This window comes from Papilio polytes, unplaced genomic scaffold (genome assembly GCF_000836215.1).
Source record: "Papilio polytes unplaced genomic scaffold, Ppol_1.0 DF823980.1, whole genome shotgun sequence".
In the NCBI taxonomy this organism is placed as follows: Eukaryota; Metazoa; Arthropoda; class Insecta; order Lepidoptera; family Papilionidae; genus Papilio; species Papilio polytes.
Window position 1 is genome coordinate 1,881,776 of NW_013525224.1, and position 18,652 is coordinate 1,900,427.

General features: G+C 36.9%; 1 protein-coding gene across 4 annotated transcripts in view; it reads right to left on the reverse strand.

Annotated features, from left to right (window-relative positions):
• The window catches only part of LOC106101559 (dual specificity tyrosine-phosphorylation-regulated kinase 1A), a 95,212-nt gene that overhangs the window by 66,509 nt on the left and 10,051 nt on the right, over nucleotides 1-18,652 (reverse strand). For 2 of the 4 annotated variants that reach the window (XM_013280811.1, XM_013280810.1), the window contains exons 2-3: nucleotides 11,661-11,839; nucleotides 10,223-10,324 (exon numbers count right to left, since the gene is read on the reverse strand). In XM_013280811.1, coding sequence (XP_013136265.1) covers nucleotides 10,223-10,324; nucleotides 11,661-11,839 — 281 coding nt within the window. Of the gene's footprint in view, nucleotides 1-10,222; nucleotides 10,325-11,660; nucleotides 11,840-15,303; nucleotides 15,660-18,652 lie in introns of those variants that run through there. The other 2 variants (XM_013280812.1, XM_013280813.1) reach the window with 2 other exon arrangements.

Below are 18,652 nucleotides of genomic sequence, written 5' to 3' on the forward strand. Positions count from 1 at the left end.
TCAACTTGTAAGTAATTGGCACATAGCAATTACATCAGAGCATTACACAACATACCGTATCCGACTAGTAGATTCGTGCATCGTGATATCACCAATGAGTCACAGACCGACATTACCACACCAGCTGACTCATTGAGCCCGCGAGTGGGAATGGGAAACTATTGTTTCCCACTTCCATCTAAGATACACCTAGTTATGATAATGAAACCGTGGTACCGCTCAGAGTATTCTAAAGACAATCGAGTCTGAAATATCTTTTTTATTCATTTAATTTGGATCACGAACAAATTAATATTTTATCCTCATAAGTAAATAAATATAATTTCGACTTTAAATTAAATGTTTGACTAACATTAAACACAAAACAAGAGCAAACATAACGTTCAAGGGTTTTCCCAAATAACAACAGTAATACTTGGGTTTTTTTGTCATTCATATTCCAACCGATAAGTAATTATGACAAACAATATTTACATACATACGCGTTTTAATTGAAATTGTTAATAGATACACCAGAGTTTCGGATACTAAGGAAATAATTCTGTATTTTGTCCTATTTAAGTCATTGATCTGTTTAGTATTTTTGACCGACTTCCCAAAAGAAGGAGGTACTCAATTCGTCTGTATGTTTTTTTTTAATATAAACAAGGATATTCTGCGTCGCATTAAACTTGCTGGACGGTGTTATTTTAATAATTTTATAACGATAATGGGTAGCGTTCACTTTTTTCCGGCTGGGTAAACCCGTGACACATCCGCAATCCCACGCGGCCAAAGGTACGGCAGACCTATTCACTCGGCTCATACCTGACGCGCCACTATAATCATTTACAAGGCTGTTTCGTCGCCTTCAGGGAATTAGCCGTCATAATTACATGTTTCCCTTCCTAGACATTATATTTAAAAAACTACCTGCGTTGCATTAGCAAAAAAATTGGAAGCGTTAAACCTTCATATTTTATGTTAATTACAATCATTTTTTTTTTCAGAACTAGTTTACCTTTAATATTATTTAAGCCGGACAATCGGATTAACAATGTTTCCAAGTAAAATTATTAGTCCTAGTTAATTTTTTTTTACTTTCAGTCATTTATTAGAAGTCTAAACAACGATGTTCTCGATCATTTAGTTGTCAAAACTTACTTTACTTTTCTGTCTTAGTTGATAATTTTAATAAACGAAGAAATAATTTAAGCAATAGAACCCTAAGAGTTTCACGATTAAAATTTTATGCGGATTGAAATGAATTTCAAATTACAAGATGATATTGTAAGTTTACATGTAAACGAGCGGGGCCGGCGTCGGTCGCCGTTCGCAACAGCTGATTCACCGGCGGGCGACGGCCTTGCATGCACCGCGCCGACTGTTATTGACTCTAATTGTATGACGGATATTTTAACAAGGTAAGCACAAAGGGAGAAAAACAGAACAAAAATACTTTTAATTCTATTAACAGTCAGATAATAAATGGAAGGCGCTACGGTGAGAAATAAAAATTTATAAAACATCAATGTAGTAGTGTTTATAACCACTTTGCCTAACTTGAAACGTTCACGCCATCTTAGATATAAGTCTAGACAAATGAGACTAGTCAAGTAAAGTTCAAAATTAATTTCAAACATTCTCTAAAGCAGCTAATTAAAATTTAAAACAATAACGATGAATGAAAACCAGGTATTTGCGCACGCGATAATAATGTCGCCGATCAAGTTTCGACAGCAAGGTGACACGGCTGACCCAAAGGTGACCCGAGCTCAGCCGCGGTTCGTCGAACTTGCCTCACGTATTGTCACACACTCGCACCTCCGACGTGCGTCATTAATTAATAATATGTAGATATCTCATCCCAAGAGCGTCGCCGGCTCAGGGGTTTAAGCACTTGACTTGTAATCCACGGGTTAGAATCCTACCATGTACCATGCACATAATTTACCCGACGTTCTTATGGTGAAGGAAAACATTATGAAATCTGCACATATCGGCAGAGGAATTAAAAAATATGAGTGAAATCAACCAAACGCACTGGGAACGTATAGTGAGCTGGTGATGATCCCACCTGAACCCCAATATCACGCCAATGATAAGGCTATATATTCGACTGCCATGAAACATATGAAAATCATAAGGGTCTACCAAAAAATAAACAATAATATCTCATTCAAATCATTGCTATAATTGTTTTAATAATACTAAATTATAGTAGACATATTTATAATAGACTTATTTCATGAATTAAAAAACAAAACAGGAACGTGGAGCGACTTTGTAACTGCAATTCCATGTAAGTCAGAGGCGTGAATAAATGCCAGTGGCAAGTTCACAGGTCTGATGACCCAATGCGCGACGCACAACAACGCAGAGAATATAAAAGAATCGCCGGCGAACGCATATGGAAGCGACGAAGCGGACCCAATTTGTTATTCAACGGATGCAGCTCGCCTAAATTTAGCATAAATCGAACGCATAAAACATGGGGGACTCTTTCTGGGCGCCATGACAACCGACCTCTTTTGTTAATAAACATTACTGTGGGGAACAAATATAACACATGACTGAATCGATTTTTCAATAATGACATTATTTACAGAAGAAGTAAATATAAAAATTAAGAAAAATGATTCATTGTGATCAAGAATAAAAAACAATGTCTTCAACCCTATAATAAAAACATCTAGGTAGCTTCGAAAATGCACCATTCGTTAGGGAAAAGTAAAAAGTGAGAGCGAAACGTTTAAACGTATTTGCCCCACCGCAGCGAGCAATAGCGGCGGCCGCCAGCTAATTGCGAAAAACGCGATTAACGCTCACTGTAGAGGCACTAAACGAATACAGCTCTGTTTACCAGTCCCGACTCATTCCTTTTACAGCGCCACTAATAGACCTTATTTTATTAGGGACAGACGTCGGGATAACATTTGTATTTTAGCAACTAAGTAATCATCGTAAAATCGACGCTGTTAACTCGGCCGCTGGCACGTCCGTGATAATTGCGACGACACGCTTTATAAGCTGAATATCCATTTGCTTAATTGGATTAAATGTGATCAATATAGCTTTTCGGATTTTAGCATTCAAGCTTACGAATTCGTACTATTGTTTTATTCGATTAAGACACTTTGAAAATAAATGTAGATATTTAGAGTCAGGATCAGTAGCAATGAGGTAAACCCAACAGACTGGTTGAAAGGCAAATATCGACATCGATTGTTACTATAGTGAAAGCTTTTATTTGTAAGAACAAATGGCACTTATATTTCAGTATAGAAGTCAACTGAATAAACAATAGTTTAAAATACACAACACTAACAGGGTCGACAATGGAAACGATTTCCGAGAAATAGAAATTCCATTTTATTTGAATATGGTGAAAGGGGGCAATTAAATGTAAAATATACATTGTCGCATTGAAATAGACTAAAACAATACAAAACGGTTCGCATGACGTGAAAGCTAGTTATTTATTTATAGGGCAAGACTGCCACCGATCCTTCCATCGTCATATTTCATTCGACGAGGCTGCGGGGAGGTGCGAGGGGTAGGTTAGTCGGAGGCTGTGTCGCGACGGTGGAGACGGTGCCGACAGCTTGTAACGTGAACTATCGCCGCGCCGCGGGCACACCGCTCCCGTACTCGGGTTACAACCGCATAACAGGATGTCGATCGACTACCGCCACGCCGCACCGCCGACTGTTTTCATTACATTTATCTATTCATTTTGTACTTATAGGGCTATTCAGGTGTCTCATGTTAGAATGAGGCTTTATGAACTGGTTATTATTATTCCAACTTCTAAAGGAGAAATCTAATTGATGTACTAACACCTACACATACGTGACTATGTAATAGAGCAAAAAGTTGAACTTGAGTCCAACATTTCACTATATTCTTTTTAGTTTAATCTCTAAAAAGATTTGTCCTTTAGCAAGGAGGAATGGCTAATGCATTTACTGTAACTGAGCGAGATGTAACTGCAGCCGCCCTAATCGCTCCTGACTAAATCCAATTACTAAAAGGGAGTTGTTTTTTAAAGAACCGGCAGTGATTTTTACATGGCACTCTTTAGTATTGGCCAGTCTTTTCTTTTTACATTCTGGAATGAAGATGGTTTTTAGACGCTGATTTCTGAGAAGTTGCTGATATAATTTAAAATGTAATCATGTAGATGGATGGTTTATACATTTCTAATTTAACAGTTGATACATACGTACGGTGAACCGATTTATTAATAGATGCACATGTGCGTGGCGAGTGTGGTAAGACATAACGTTACTTAATCGTCTCCTTGAAACAGTTTATTATCAGGCGCGTTATGGACATGACACACATTTCGACGGTAAACACTATTACACTGATACAAAACTTTTTTTATATATCTCTTAGTACTACGTCCTAGGTTCTTCGTCGATACATATTACGCGTTGTTTATTGCTAGTTACATAAAAAAGGCATTGCAACACAGCAAGACACAGTTGAACGTTAAGAGATGTTGGAAGGGTTTAAAGGTGTTCTTGTATTCAGTAAAACAGAAATGACTCAATAGTAAAACTTTGATGACAATTTGTAACTTTCCTTATGTCGAGGAATATCGGGTGAAAAAACTTGAGACAGTGAAAAATGCCTGAGAACGTCTCATTGGCTAACGGTATGCAAGTCTATCAATGAAAGATTGAAAAATGGGGCCGGTTCATTAATTAAACAATGATGTCGGCGGTCGACCGTCGGCGTGGAGCGTGTCCCCGTTCCCGCGGAACTTTCAATGCGTCACCATCGGGGTTAACTGTGACAAGGTTGTACAGACGACCACCTGAGAAACAACGTAATAGCAAACGTTAACGTTTCCGAGTAAATCATACTCGACGGCCATCCGTGTTCGAGCTTCGAGAGTGTATTGTGAACGTGAAAATGTATAAAGACGAGACGGATCTACTAGCGTTGGTTACTATTGAAGGTTGAGCGATGTCAAGTAAATTTTAACACGCAATTAGTAACCTAGCGAGGTACCTTGGCACAGATAACACAAGCCACCGAGGGACATATGGCTCATTTCTTTTCATAAAAAAGAAATTTTATCAACCTCAAAGGTTGACGATGAAACTTTAAATCAAAGTAGTCTTCGAATAGTTTTACATACATTTAATGGGCAATGGACTTTTTCGATGACAGCCTGTCAGTATCTAAAGATAATCAGTATTATTACACGCGATCTGTCGTTTAAAAACTGTACACACGATATAACCAAATTTTACGGTTGCACGAGTTCTTTTCATTGACGAAATTATATAAAATATCTATAATTTCTCCATAACGACAAGAACAAGACATTTTATGTCGAACAAAATATTAAGGAAGTGTTCTTTTTAACCGATTGACTCAAATCCGTCAGCAATACGTAAAAGTTACTTACGAGGCAAGGACGTTAAATCAGGTTTATTTTGCTTGCAATAAAAACATGTGCAACAATTTCGTTATTTGACCTCCTTGAGCGAATACACAGAAATGGCTTGATTCAATCACTGCACAATGTTACAGACAGTTTGATATTTGAATTGTATAAAATGGTTTTATGTGACCTCGATAGAATGGGCATGGTTACTACATAGATGTTTCTTGGAGCTCTACATCTAGCAGTGAACTAGCGGACGTATGAAGCGCGTGGCGGCATGTGCCGGCCTGCCCGGTCCGCGTAGCAACGCGCCTTCTCACCTTGACTCACTTTGTACCGCCTGCTTGCATTGCGCTTGCCTCCTCATTACTATTACAAACTTATAATCTTGTTACATTACTGATACTAAAATAACTTTAACAAAACTATATGTTATTGTTTTTATGACATTCTTAAAAAACATATTTAAGGTAATTAAGCGGTAATGCGTCAAACACAAGATATGACTGACGTATCTGTTTACAAAAGTGAATTAACATTCATTTAGAAATAGACAATACGTAGTGTGACTTGACGGAACCGTAAAATTAAGGAAGAATGAGAATTAAATAAGACCAAAGCTAGACAACGACGCGCGTAGCAACACAACGCAAACAGGAAAACGTCATCAAACGGTGTAGAGTCGGCGCAGTGACGCGACCGCTAATCAAATAATTACGCGTTTACATGCAAACTGTATTGACATAAATGATTTTATTACTGCTTATGAAACAATACTATAAAATTAAGTGATCTATGATGACCTGGTTATTTAATTATAGACACAGAATTGTGATTATTCATGTGGGTATAAAAAACAATTGCGTACAGTCAGACAATTTTTTTTTAATTTTCACTTCTTTTAAATAAGAAAAATATTATCTGTAACAACGGTAACAAATTGAAACAGACAAAGTGAGACAGCAATGATTTCTATTCTGTAATCAGCGCGAACGCGAGATATCGCAATTAATCCAGCCGGATAGGCCACAGCTGATGTCCGCCCCGCTCCAATATAGCGATGTACGCTTCACTACAGACTGCAATAAAACAATAATCGACACCTCGGTGGAAATTCTCATGCTTCTCGCAGGATTGTCGCAATTAATTATTGTGCAAATTGATAACACATTTGATACAACGAACATTGCTAAGCCCTGAGTTTTAACCTAATCTAGTAATGTAATAGATATAATCTATAACACTCACCCAAAAAACTTTAAAAAAAATTACAAATTCTTACAAGACGTACATTTAGTTTATTTTCAAACTATACACATGTGTGTCTGTATATCAGGATAAATAACGAACTACGACACAAAGCATTAAATAAAAAAGTACATTAATCTTACAGTAACCCAAAAACCGAACATAACACGCACATAATTTGTAGCCGGTGCGGCGCGAGGCGGCGCGGGGCGTATGAACGGCACGCAGAGTGAATTCGCTATCTCCTGTGAGGATAGGCCGCGCCACGAGGCCGTCGTATCCGATACCGCAAAATGCAATGAAACAATAATGAGATCGTAAATCACGAGATAAAATTTCTTACGATAGGGATAAAAAGAGGTCGAAGCGAACTCGACAACCGAGCTATAAATATTGATCGCCGTCTCCTTGACTCGAATCGCACTGGCATCGACCGGGCCGTTGCGAAATTTCGCCGGCGGCTTACTCATTGTCGCCTACTGCATCTAGTGCGGGTGGCCGCCGGGGCTGTTGCGTCACCACATTGCAATATTTTTATACATAAACAACATATTGCACAGGAGTCGCCTGCGCACTTCGTTCAGCAAAAACATATTGAATTACCAAAAGTATTTCCTATGATCACAAGTCAAGTCAGGTCCACCTTTACTTTTTATACAACTTTATGCTAGCTATTACAATCGTCACATAAGGATTTCAGACAAAAACCTCCTTGAGATTTGAGAGAAATGTACATGCCAATTATAACATGTACGATTGTTACACATATTTAAATTACCTATTATATCGAAACCCCTTATTTATATATTTTTCACCTTGCGTAGATAAATGGTAAGGAATTACATACATTAAGATTAAGATCATAAACTTAAGATTAGCTAATTTTAATTTCCTTTATCTTAGCTATGCTTAGGTATAACGTATGTATGTTGAAAATATATTTTGTATTTTTTTCAACACAACTTGTTTATAATGCATTGGTGCAATGTATGCATTTCGGTTGAAACCTATTTACCGTCAGTGGAATGTCGAGCACGTGATGCAATTGAGGTCATTTGATACCGTTCACGCGGTCAGCAGAACAGCTAAATAATACATGCTCCAAATTACCTGCATAGCTATTACACTAATTATTTTAAATAGTTTTCACAGACTTAATTTGTTACACATAATTTTCATAATTTAAACATGTGACCATTTTTTATTATTAATAGCACCAACAAGGTCACAATTGGTGTTTAATCAAAGTTTCTGTTGTTTGTATTATTTTACAATACTCATATAAAAATACAACTGATTACATTGTTTCTAAGGAAAATTATTTAAAAGCACAGTCGGAATGAAAAATAATATTATTTATTACATCGTCATACTTTATTATAAAGTTTTTGTAATAGTCAATAATTCGCAGAATTTCATGTTTGACTTTGTTGATATTGCAAGGTTTATTAAAGTAAACGAGCTAACTTAAATAAACAGCTATTTATCAAGTTTCCGATGAAGTTATTACGAAATAAAACTCACCGCAATCGGTGTACACACATAAAAAAACAGCAATTGAATTCCGAACCTGCTTCTTTTTGAAGTTGGTTGAAATTTGAAAAAAAAACCTTAGCAGGTTGATTACACTTTAGAGTTCGAAAACTAATGACATTTAAAAGTTACACAGAATATGAAACAAGGCACAGACTGGCAGGACGCCATGTAAACAGAGCACCATATAGACATATAGAGCAACGACCAGCCCCGTACGCAAATAGAATATAATCTATAATTAAACCGTTCAAATACAAACGTAGAGCTTTCGGAGGGGGGAGACCACGTGTCCCCTAGGCGTCAACATTAATTACCACTACTTTTGTTCTTGTATAGCATCACGTTTGGAAAGATTTTATTTTTATACATCTAAAGTGAAGATATTTTTGAAACATTGATAAAAAATTAAGACCCTAAACTAGGCTAGGTTTTACGAACCTAATAACAGTACAATTCACTTTAGAAATAAACAAAGTGTGAAGAATTTTAAAGGTTATTAATTATGGCCACTACTAAATCTATAAACACATTCGAATTTGTACACTAATAGTATAGGAGTGAAATGACAGAACTTTTTCTACTTCTGTTAAAAGCAACTTCATTGCAATAATTTAAGATATTTACTACGTGAATTCCCATATTCCTAGAAACTATAACTCACATAAGCCAATGATTTATCCCTGATGACTGTCGAATGGCACATTGCCAGTTATTGGGTTGCAAGATTAACTTTGACGACACGAACATAACAAATAACTTATATGGATAACCGTTAAATAATTAAACGAATAACAACAATTATTAACAAACCAGTTGGAGTAACACCTTTTTTTCAAGACAATCTTAATTATAATTTAAACTTTAGCGAGAGAATCATAACGTTTTTGCCGTTTCATTTTAAATTATATTTATATCGTTAGTGACCGTATCAAAATATACAAATGATTATTATAATCCCTATAAAATCCTATAAACGTGGCGTAATTACTCGTGGCTTATGTGACGCAGGAACACCGCCTACGCAACTCTAGTTGCACTGTACATTACGCCCACATCGACTAAAGGTCACGGAAGCTACACGCGCAAGTATTGTAAACAGGATAAACTAGGATAATTTAAATGTTATGGGAAACGAATTACAATAAAATACTACAAGATAGTATGCAATAACCAAAACTCTATTGTAATACAAGTATGTTCTAATATCCCGATGAAAATAGTGTGTAATATAGAAACTTCGTAACCTACGCGCAGTAGTAAGTTAATTTTCAAAGAAAGAATTCTGACAAAAAATTTAAAGGTCTGACTGAAATCATTTCATTCAGTTTATAAACTGTGAAATAAAAGTGCAAACCGAGTGTAAGAATTATATAAATAATTGGTAGCATAAATCAAATGTCTATTTACGAACAAAGTTTCATATAAACACAGCCACCTACTTCCAAAGTTAACACGATTACAGCGTGTAAAAATTATAATTCGTTGCCGCAATAACCCGGTCACTATTTCATTGAACAGTTTACTGGTTCATTGAGTTTTTCTTATTTACGCTGCTATAAATTTCACTCCCACACCGCCCACCTCCTAGAATCGTGTCAGAAAACCCACGGCGCGTTCCTAAAGGTCGTACCTTAATATTTTTCACCTTTAGTTATTTATAAATCGTTATCAACTGATTAAATTACAGTTGACAAGATAAACATAGTACTCATATACCAGATGGGCAAACTTAATCTCCGGATGCCATACATAGTAAATGATCACGCTTTACTCTATGCTTGAATAGTAAATATAAACAAACCAACGAAGATTAACGAGATGAATGGATAAAGAATAATCGATAGAGATAACTAGACGATACTGATCGGAAATTCATAACCATTCTACCGTATCCTTCATTTATAAACTTGTAGTTTGTAAGGACACTATTTTATCATACAATTTTGTCATCACGTGCAAGCTTAAATATATAAACATATACAAGGCTGTGTAGTAGCTTCCGTGTTTGTATACATACGAGTATATACAGTTTATATAATTTGATAAATAACTTACCTCATTAATGTGTTTGTATGTCTTGATAAGATCCACGCTGAGTTTCCTTAACGGTGCTGTCGAAGGGTCTCGAAAGTGATGTGGTATCCTCGCTTGCATCGCCTAAACAAAACAAAACACATTAGGCGTTAAATTTACCTAAGAAAAACCTACGCAAGCAAAACAAAATGAAATGCAAAGGTGAAATGTGATGAAAATAGAAAACGTGTGCTTTGTGATATTGAAAAATGATACATCGATAAAATGCTAGTTTGCAGCTATAAGCGATCTACAAAATATAGGCATATATTTAACAGAAAACATAGCATAGATACGAAATAGAACAATCTACAAAATGTGTGAAAGCAGAACGAGAAAAAAAGATTGCCAAACTCAGTACAACAATACTGACATTAATCAAAAGACATGGAGTAGGCGTTACAAGCTATTTTAACACACGAGACGGTTTTAAATACACACCTATTGAATACTATAATAAATTTTGTATCTTTTCACACATAATAATCATCGTTGATCGACATATATCTGTAACTACAATAAACATAAATTATAAGTATTTCTCAAAATTTTAATTCTGAGATTTCATTGCAAAAATGGCGACTGTCTTTTTAGTATAGTAAATCTCAAACTGAGACTATTTACTACTGATTAAATTTTATTGTAAGCATTGATCTAGTTAAGCTTATTACAGTCATATAAATCTATGTTACTATGTGATATTTTCGGCAAGTCAATTCTCATTTTTCTTCACGTTAGCCGCGTTATAATGGGACGCGAACAAAGGCGCCGACGAGTAGTCCACTCATTTGTAGTGTTCATGATGGACGACTAAACGTTTTGTCCTAATGTCTACATTACAAGGGTCGAAACAATCTGGGCTATGATAGAGAAATTTTCTTTCTCAATAATGTGACAAGACTTCGTTATCAAGGAAAACGAAATTTTAATGGAAACCGTGTTACTTTTTTTTATTAAAAAAAGAAAACATTGTTATACAAAACGTGTTTAATTAAATAATCTTGGAAAAATTTGAGCCATACCTCGTCTCTACTTGGGTCTCAATTAGTCAACATTTTCAAAGCGAGTTTCTGCGCAGGTTATTGTCCTCAGACGTCCCTCATACAGTCGCGGTTTGCGATTCAATTTAATTCACTTGCAAGTTGTAGACTGTTTTCAAGGGTTGTTCAAGTATTACATTGTGTGTACGACAACCAATAGAGTCGTTGTTTTGGCTATTATGTATTCAGTATTTGAGCTAAATTTTCTTTTTACCTATCATGTCGTCCGCGTACTGTACAGGACCGTGTGTACAAAAAAATAACGATATATAACGTGCAATTTCTACATATACTGTGAACTTGTTTTATCAAGTTAGGAGTGTATCTGGGCACGGTCCGGTACTGCAAGCGGCGCGCTAACCGCCTCGTGCGTCATTTACCTGTGGGGGGTAACGGTAGCGGCAGAAAGCTCGGGTGTTGCGCGCTCTAGCGCTCACCTGAATGTCGGACGGCGCGCTCATCGAGGGCAGTTGGTCCTCGGCCACCAGCCGCCCGTACAGCGGCACATGCCGCCGCTCGCCGCCCGCGCCCTCCGGCATGCCGCCGCCCACAACGCCCACTGCAATAATTAAATAATCATTATTAGACAGTCAAAATTAAAAAATACACTAATTTCAGCTCAAATATGAGGACACAGATACCTATGGTCTCCGAGTCTTTCCAAATTAAGGGTGAGAAAATCTTAATCAGCTAACTAGTAATATTAAGTGAATTTATCAAATGTGAATGTTTCGACAGTGCCCACTGTTAAGGTGATTAAAAGGTTAGTCAATCGTGTCAACAATAACAGCTAGGTTCTGGCTTATCCACCTGTCCGACGCCCACATGCCGCAGATACCAAATATTTTGTCGTGTACAAAATGATTCATTTAAATATGACTGGTATTTTCAGAAAGTGAATGACTAATTATTTCATAAGAATCGTATCAATTAATTAATAATTTCGGTACTATGTTCAAATTTGTTTTTAAACCGGCGAATGACACATTATCTAAGTATTGTTAAAATTGAAGAAACTCACTATAAAACACAAACTTATATAATAGTTTTAAAGTAACACGAATTAAATGGAAAACATGATTTGGAAAAAATCATTTAAACAAGTTTTCAATAGGTCATTAACCTTTCGTGATGCTACCATAATTTGAAAAATGTTGTCATTAGACACACGTTCTGCTCACAGGCCTCCCAAATTTGGTTGGCTGTGATCACAACAGGGGTGTTCGGGCGTACCAATCAAACTTGTTAAGAACTTCACATTCGAGGTGACGTACGCTAAAACATGTCACTGAACATAATCCTGTACTTTAGGTACACTTCGAAAACTTCAAACAATAAATTTCCAGTTTCACTCTGTGTCGATTTTACTTTAAAAACGTTGGCCTCAATGTCGCTTATTAACTTCATAATGTTACGAAAGAGTCTAATAAATTCAACCTTGTTAGCATGCGCCACTATAAAAAATCGTTTTCATTCAATATACATAAAAGTTGTTACCCAATAAAGTGCATTGTAAAGTGTAGCAGTGCCATTGGGGTTAAAGATAAGTATACGATTGTTATTTGATGATGTTTGATATAATCACTTAGTAAACTTCACTTTACAGTACGTAACCCAAGGTGTGACAGCAAACTTTATCGCTCCAGAGGTCGCAGACGAGTTAATTCAGTCTTATTTATGTACCGTCTGACACAACGTGACATTTCATAATAAAACACCACCGTTCGAGGCTCTCGTTTATTTCAAGGCGAGTTCTCTCAGCAAAAAGTTTGTTGAATGTCTAGTAAGTTTCCATTTTAAAACAAAGTTTAATTGCGACTTTCATTAATTGGATAAAATTATTTTTTCTATACGTAATACTATGACTTTGAAAAAATAATGTCACAAGAACTAAAATACTTTTATTCAATAAGGAGGAAACATTATCTAAAAGAAACCAAAATAAATATTAATTTGGTTGGTCAGATTTTTTGTAATACTTCTGATATCATGCATTGTGACTTAGATTTTGTTTTCTATGGTTTCTTATTGATATGATCATAATTACGGTAATAGAATATATATTTCAGTTATAATATTGCTATGATTAATCTCATCAAAAGAGCGCTATTTTCTTGTCATCGAATAGAGTAAGAAAGTATAACGTTTGTGTTGTTAAGACTTGTCACATTGCTTTGTGCTGCAAGCTACATCATGCATACGTACACGTGTAAACAACTGCGTAGTTGAGTGGGAAACGCTATACGTTACGTGTGTGGACACGATATTATTCAGTCGCCAGTTGCCACTCGGAATGATCATACAATCTCCTACGTTGCATTAAATGTCCACTCATTATCACCTTAATTAAACCTAGTTAATAACAATTAATTTATATGTTAATTACTAAATAAGAGAAGTAATTTATAATTGGCCAAATAAAAACTTTTCATAATGCAACTATACCGTATTAGCAATTAAAGTATTGCGTACCTCTTGTTTACATTTCTTACAGTAATGTGATAATAACGCATAAGTACGTATAGATAGTAATAACATTATGTAATAGGAATTTATCCCGAACGTTAAAACTGTATTACAAAGGGCGTTTGATAAACAATGTTATTATTACTTATCAGCTGATAGGCCTTTTGTCAGATATTTATCAAACGAGTGCTGTGTATCAAAATAAATCAATGTCGTTCGGCGCGTTCTCATAACATCACACGTAACCGGCGGAGTGATGAATGACGTATACACGATTGAAAATCAGGCCGCATCAAAGAATTAGCATTAAGGTCTATACTGTTCCGTACAAAGCGGCGAGACGTAGTCTGCGAGATCTTCTTCGTTTCAAAGCGACAACACGAATAAAAACTACGGAACTTTCGGCAATTTGCAACTCTTCAGTTTGTCGGATGCCTAACGTCTCAAAAAAAGTGTAATGTTCTGTAGTCGAACATGTGATATTTATACAGCGCAACGAGTAATTTCGAACGGAATAAAATTTAATGTAGTGTTGTTTACGGCGTAGTTACTCCCGCGGATCAATACTCGGCTTATTGGATTTCAATGCCAAAGAGGTGAAACATGTCTTTCACCTCACGGATTATTTTGGGGCCGTATGTCAAATTCGGCGTAGAAAGGTGGCACGCGGCGAAAGCGCACGCGATCTCGGTTCCCCAATGGTACACTATAACTAGTTTGCATTTAAACTGCGCAGTAGCGACGACCAGTTTAAGTGGGACCGTGCGATAGTGTTCGATTGTCCCGTTCCATCCGGCAGCGTACGGTGGTCGGAGGGGGGAGGAAGGGCTCGCGTGGATGGCATTACGCAGGCCGACGAACGCGCGGAGACGAGTAGCTACGTCACCGCTGCAAGCGGGTCGGAACCGGCCACGGTGCCGGCCGACAACCTGTGGTAGGTATGCGTGGAATGCGACTAGCCGCCGGTAGATTGGCGTGGGAGGTGCAACATAGTCGGCTTCGTCCTATACGAACCGCAATTGCAGTTTTCAGTATGAATTAATTTAAAGCTACATAAACAATAACAGAATATCTGCCTATTCGTTTTCATTAGGGAAATACTCTAAATAATATTAATACGAATATTTAAAAACTTAGTCATATAATAAAACTAAGCTATTACAATGACCTGACTGGCGTAAGTACGCTTCTTAACAATAACTGCATATTTCAAACCTACAAGTAATAGATATATAAGTTTATTACCCAGACGCGTTATGTTTGCGACAAATTTCCTGTCGACATTTGTTTACATCATCGGCATAGCGCGAAATAGTAAACAAATAATAGTGCGCGTGTGTGACTTTATGACATCCCTGTATCGGATCTATTACAAGGTCACGTGGAGGCCCTAGCTGGAAGTTCAAGCGAGTACGGTTAACGTGTAATAACTGCGCAGTTCGTCGGCCGACACTTCGAAGAATCCATTAAGTCGGCATCCTTGACATATCGCAGGTAGAAGAATACTCGTGTACAAAGCTGCGGCGACACGGACCGTAGCTCTCTCGGACTACTTACTTTGGTGGCCTTTGTCTCCTGTGATCGATATCATCTTTTGCCACAATTTTTACTGAACATAACACAATAATAATGATCACTTGAAACACAACTGTAATACTTAGAGCACTGTTATCGTTCGCCAGTGGCGCGCGTAGGGATCTCGGATCATTTTTTTGATGTCTGTTTATAGGTAGACGGCAGTTTTCATCGCCAACATGTTGCGATATATGTTGGAGCAACGCGAAAGCATAACGTAGACGATTCGGTTTTCGCGAGCGCGTATTGTGCAACAGTGTTTGTGCACGTGTCGATGTTTTTGTGTGTCGGCGCGAACGTTAAAACGCAGCATCGGCGTGTGCCGGCGCGGCAAGCCCGCCTCAACTAACGCGCGCCGCCGCTGATCGCTGTCAGTAATAACCGAGCGGAAGGCCACGTGATTCAGATGACAAACATGCAGGTTTGCTCCACGATAGCCGTCGCGATTTTATCGATGATTCGCGCGCCTATCGACGCAACCGTTTCCTACTTCCTTGTCAGCAATTGATTTAATAAACAAGCTATTTATAGACATGTACGTTTATTTAAAACTAGAGTATATATTTAAACAAAAATTGCGCAAATTAATAGAAATAGAACGTTGGATATAGTTTTAAAATTTGAAATCGTATGTTTCATTTAAAATTTTAATTGAATAAATATGTACAAAGTATACGACTTAAAAACATGCTCAAAAACTACACGAGCGTAGAAACACATACACAACAAACGTTTTTGACATCACGATTTGTGTTTAATTGGTAGTGTTTTCCGTATTCTATTATGTCGATATACGTGACGTCGAGTGTGGCATCGGCGACGGTACAGTTCAACTGTACACCCATTACGACAACAATTCGATGCAATGTTTTCAAATCGTTCCATTGTATTAAAATTATGCAACCGCATCTTCAGTACATGGTCTTTAATACTGTATTAAGATCAAAGTATGCGGCGACAAAAAAATAATAAATGTTCGGTTGTTAAAAAAAATGACCTTTAATGTCTTTCTGATTTCCTCTGTAGTAATCAAAATTATTAATAAATTTTATCACGCTTTTGTTTCCACAATATCATTAATATATCGACAAGTAGATCTTAAAGCAAAAGAACTTCATAGATGTAACACGAAATTTAAGGAATATAAAAAAACTTTCCAGACAAAATAAGTTGCTCCTATACACGGAAACAGTATCGAAAAGTTTTTAAGCGCGATACGTTAGAAGAAAAAGACGAGGTAAGGGCCCGCACTTGGAAACATTCGTGTGCATATAAAACTACACGAATTCTTTTTTTCCGTCGGCCGCTGGCAGCTACGCAATTTCTCCGATTGTATGCAAATCCTTGGCGCAAACAAAGAATGAAAGAGCACCCGGCGCAGACGTCCGCCCGAGCCCACCTGTGCCCCGGCGAGGCGGCCCGACTGCACACCGGGAGAACTAGCGCCCTAAACAATCTCACCGGGATATTATTCACGAACGGATCTCATCTCTTTACATATCGAACGACGTCTTGTCGGCCATGCTTTTATTAGCCGTCTTCGACTGGTGAATTATTCAGCGGATATTCTATTAAGCACTTAGGCGGAAGAATAATGCATCTAGTGGATTTTCATAGCGTCAGAAGCGCCGCATAAACACGAGAAGACCGTCCGGAGGTCTCATTTGCATCGCTTGGGCCAGACCGGGCGGCGCGGCATCTCCGGACAAATTTTGTTTTCGTCGGAGCGTCGGGAGAAATAAATCAGTCAACAGCGAACACGACGGCCGAACGATGAATATATACAGTTGACTGATATCGTCAACTTTCATTCCTATTTGTTGATATTGTACGACTTTATGTTATAAAAAAGAAATATTGAAACCGTTTTTGTCATATTCTTGTTTCATATCGAATTAAATATTTCTTCGTTAGAATACAATCATTGAAATTTTGTTAATGTAGTCCAGAAATTAAAGGAATTATTTGATGGAATAAGAACGGTGTATGGATAAAATACAAGAGTTAATGCTTCAATCACATATGTAGATATGTACACACGAGTCGCCATTTGCTTATCATGGCATTTTGGCAAATCATGATGGCATGTCAAAACATTTTAATTTTTATTTATAGTCATCATTTTAACTAAAACATTAAATTGTAATTTACTTATTAATATAAAAATTTAATTAGACATAAACGCATTACGATCGGCTTTTACAAAACATGGACGTCTATGCCAAAGCAGACACATAAAATATAAACAAAGAGAAGAAAATATTTTACTGTGAAACAATTCGTACTAGACAAAAAAATCTGTGTGCAATTAAAAAAAACAATTGCAATCTTGGATCTTTGTTTAGAGAGCTTTTCTTTAATTTGATTTGGGTGCAAAGGAGCCTCGTTAGCCGTACACAAATTCCTACTATCTTGGGAAAAACAATCAGTACCTCCCACAGTAATTACCTACCTGGTAGAACGTGGACAGTGACAGTGGCCACCCCCCACGCCGATATAATGTTTTCATTACGAAACAAAAAAAATAAACGGAGCATACCATTCTCTTTAGGCTATCTAAGCACACTAAATAGTAGCAACGCCAATAGGTATCTACCGCGCAATAAGTACTATCAGTAGTAAGAAAACTCTATATTCCAATGTGATAAAACATATAGAGGACGCGTTGAGTCCGCATGACGTAGGCATACTGCATGAATTACATAGCAACACATTTCAGCGTCACGTAATTAATTGCCTAGTTACTACGTCTGTTAAGATTGTTATGCTAATTAGGCTATCATGTATAATTTAAACAGTAGTACCTGAGCACATCATCAATGGAAATAGTTTTGTAAATGTGCTGATAAAAGAAAAAACTATTTCGTGGATTACAACAAAATTATACAGCCAGTTATAACATTTATATTTAAAATTACTTTAAACTATCCTGTTTTGTGACCGCTGGTTTTACCAAAACCATTTAAAGTACGCGTTTAAATCTTTACATGTACCTATAACTTAGTAACAAACGTAATAATTTTGTCAGAAAATTAAGTTTTAAATTGTTACTATATATTAAAAAAAATACTTCACTATCAGAATAGAATAGAGTAAACTAAGCATTAACAATGTGACTACAACGGTAAGTTCTATAAAGATAAATGTATATTATGTTTCATAAACACTATGCCACCTACATACCCTATTATCTATATACCCACTTCAATGGTCTTACTGGGTGTGATAAAAAAACCACATGCACCGGCGGCGTGGAGACATTAATCGAGGCGCAGTCATAACTCGCGAGGCGTTTCGCGAGTCGAGGCAAGGCGCAAGGCACGAGGCGAGG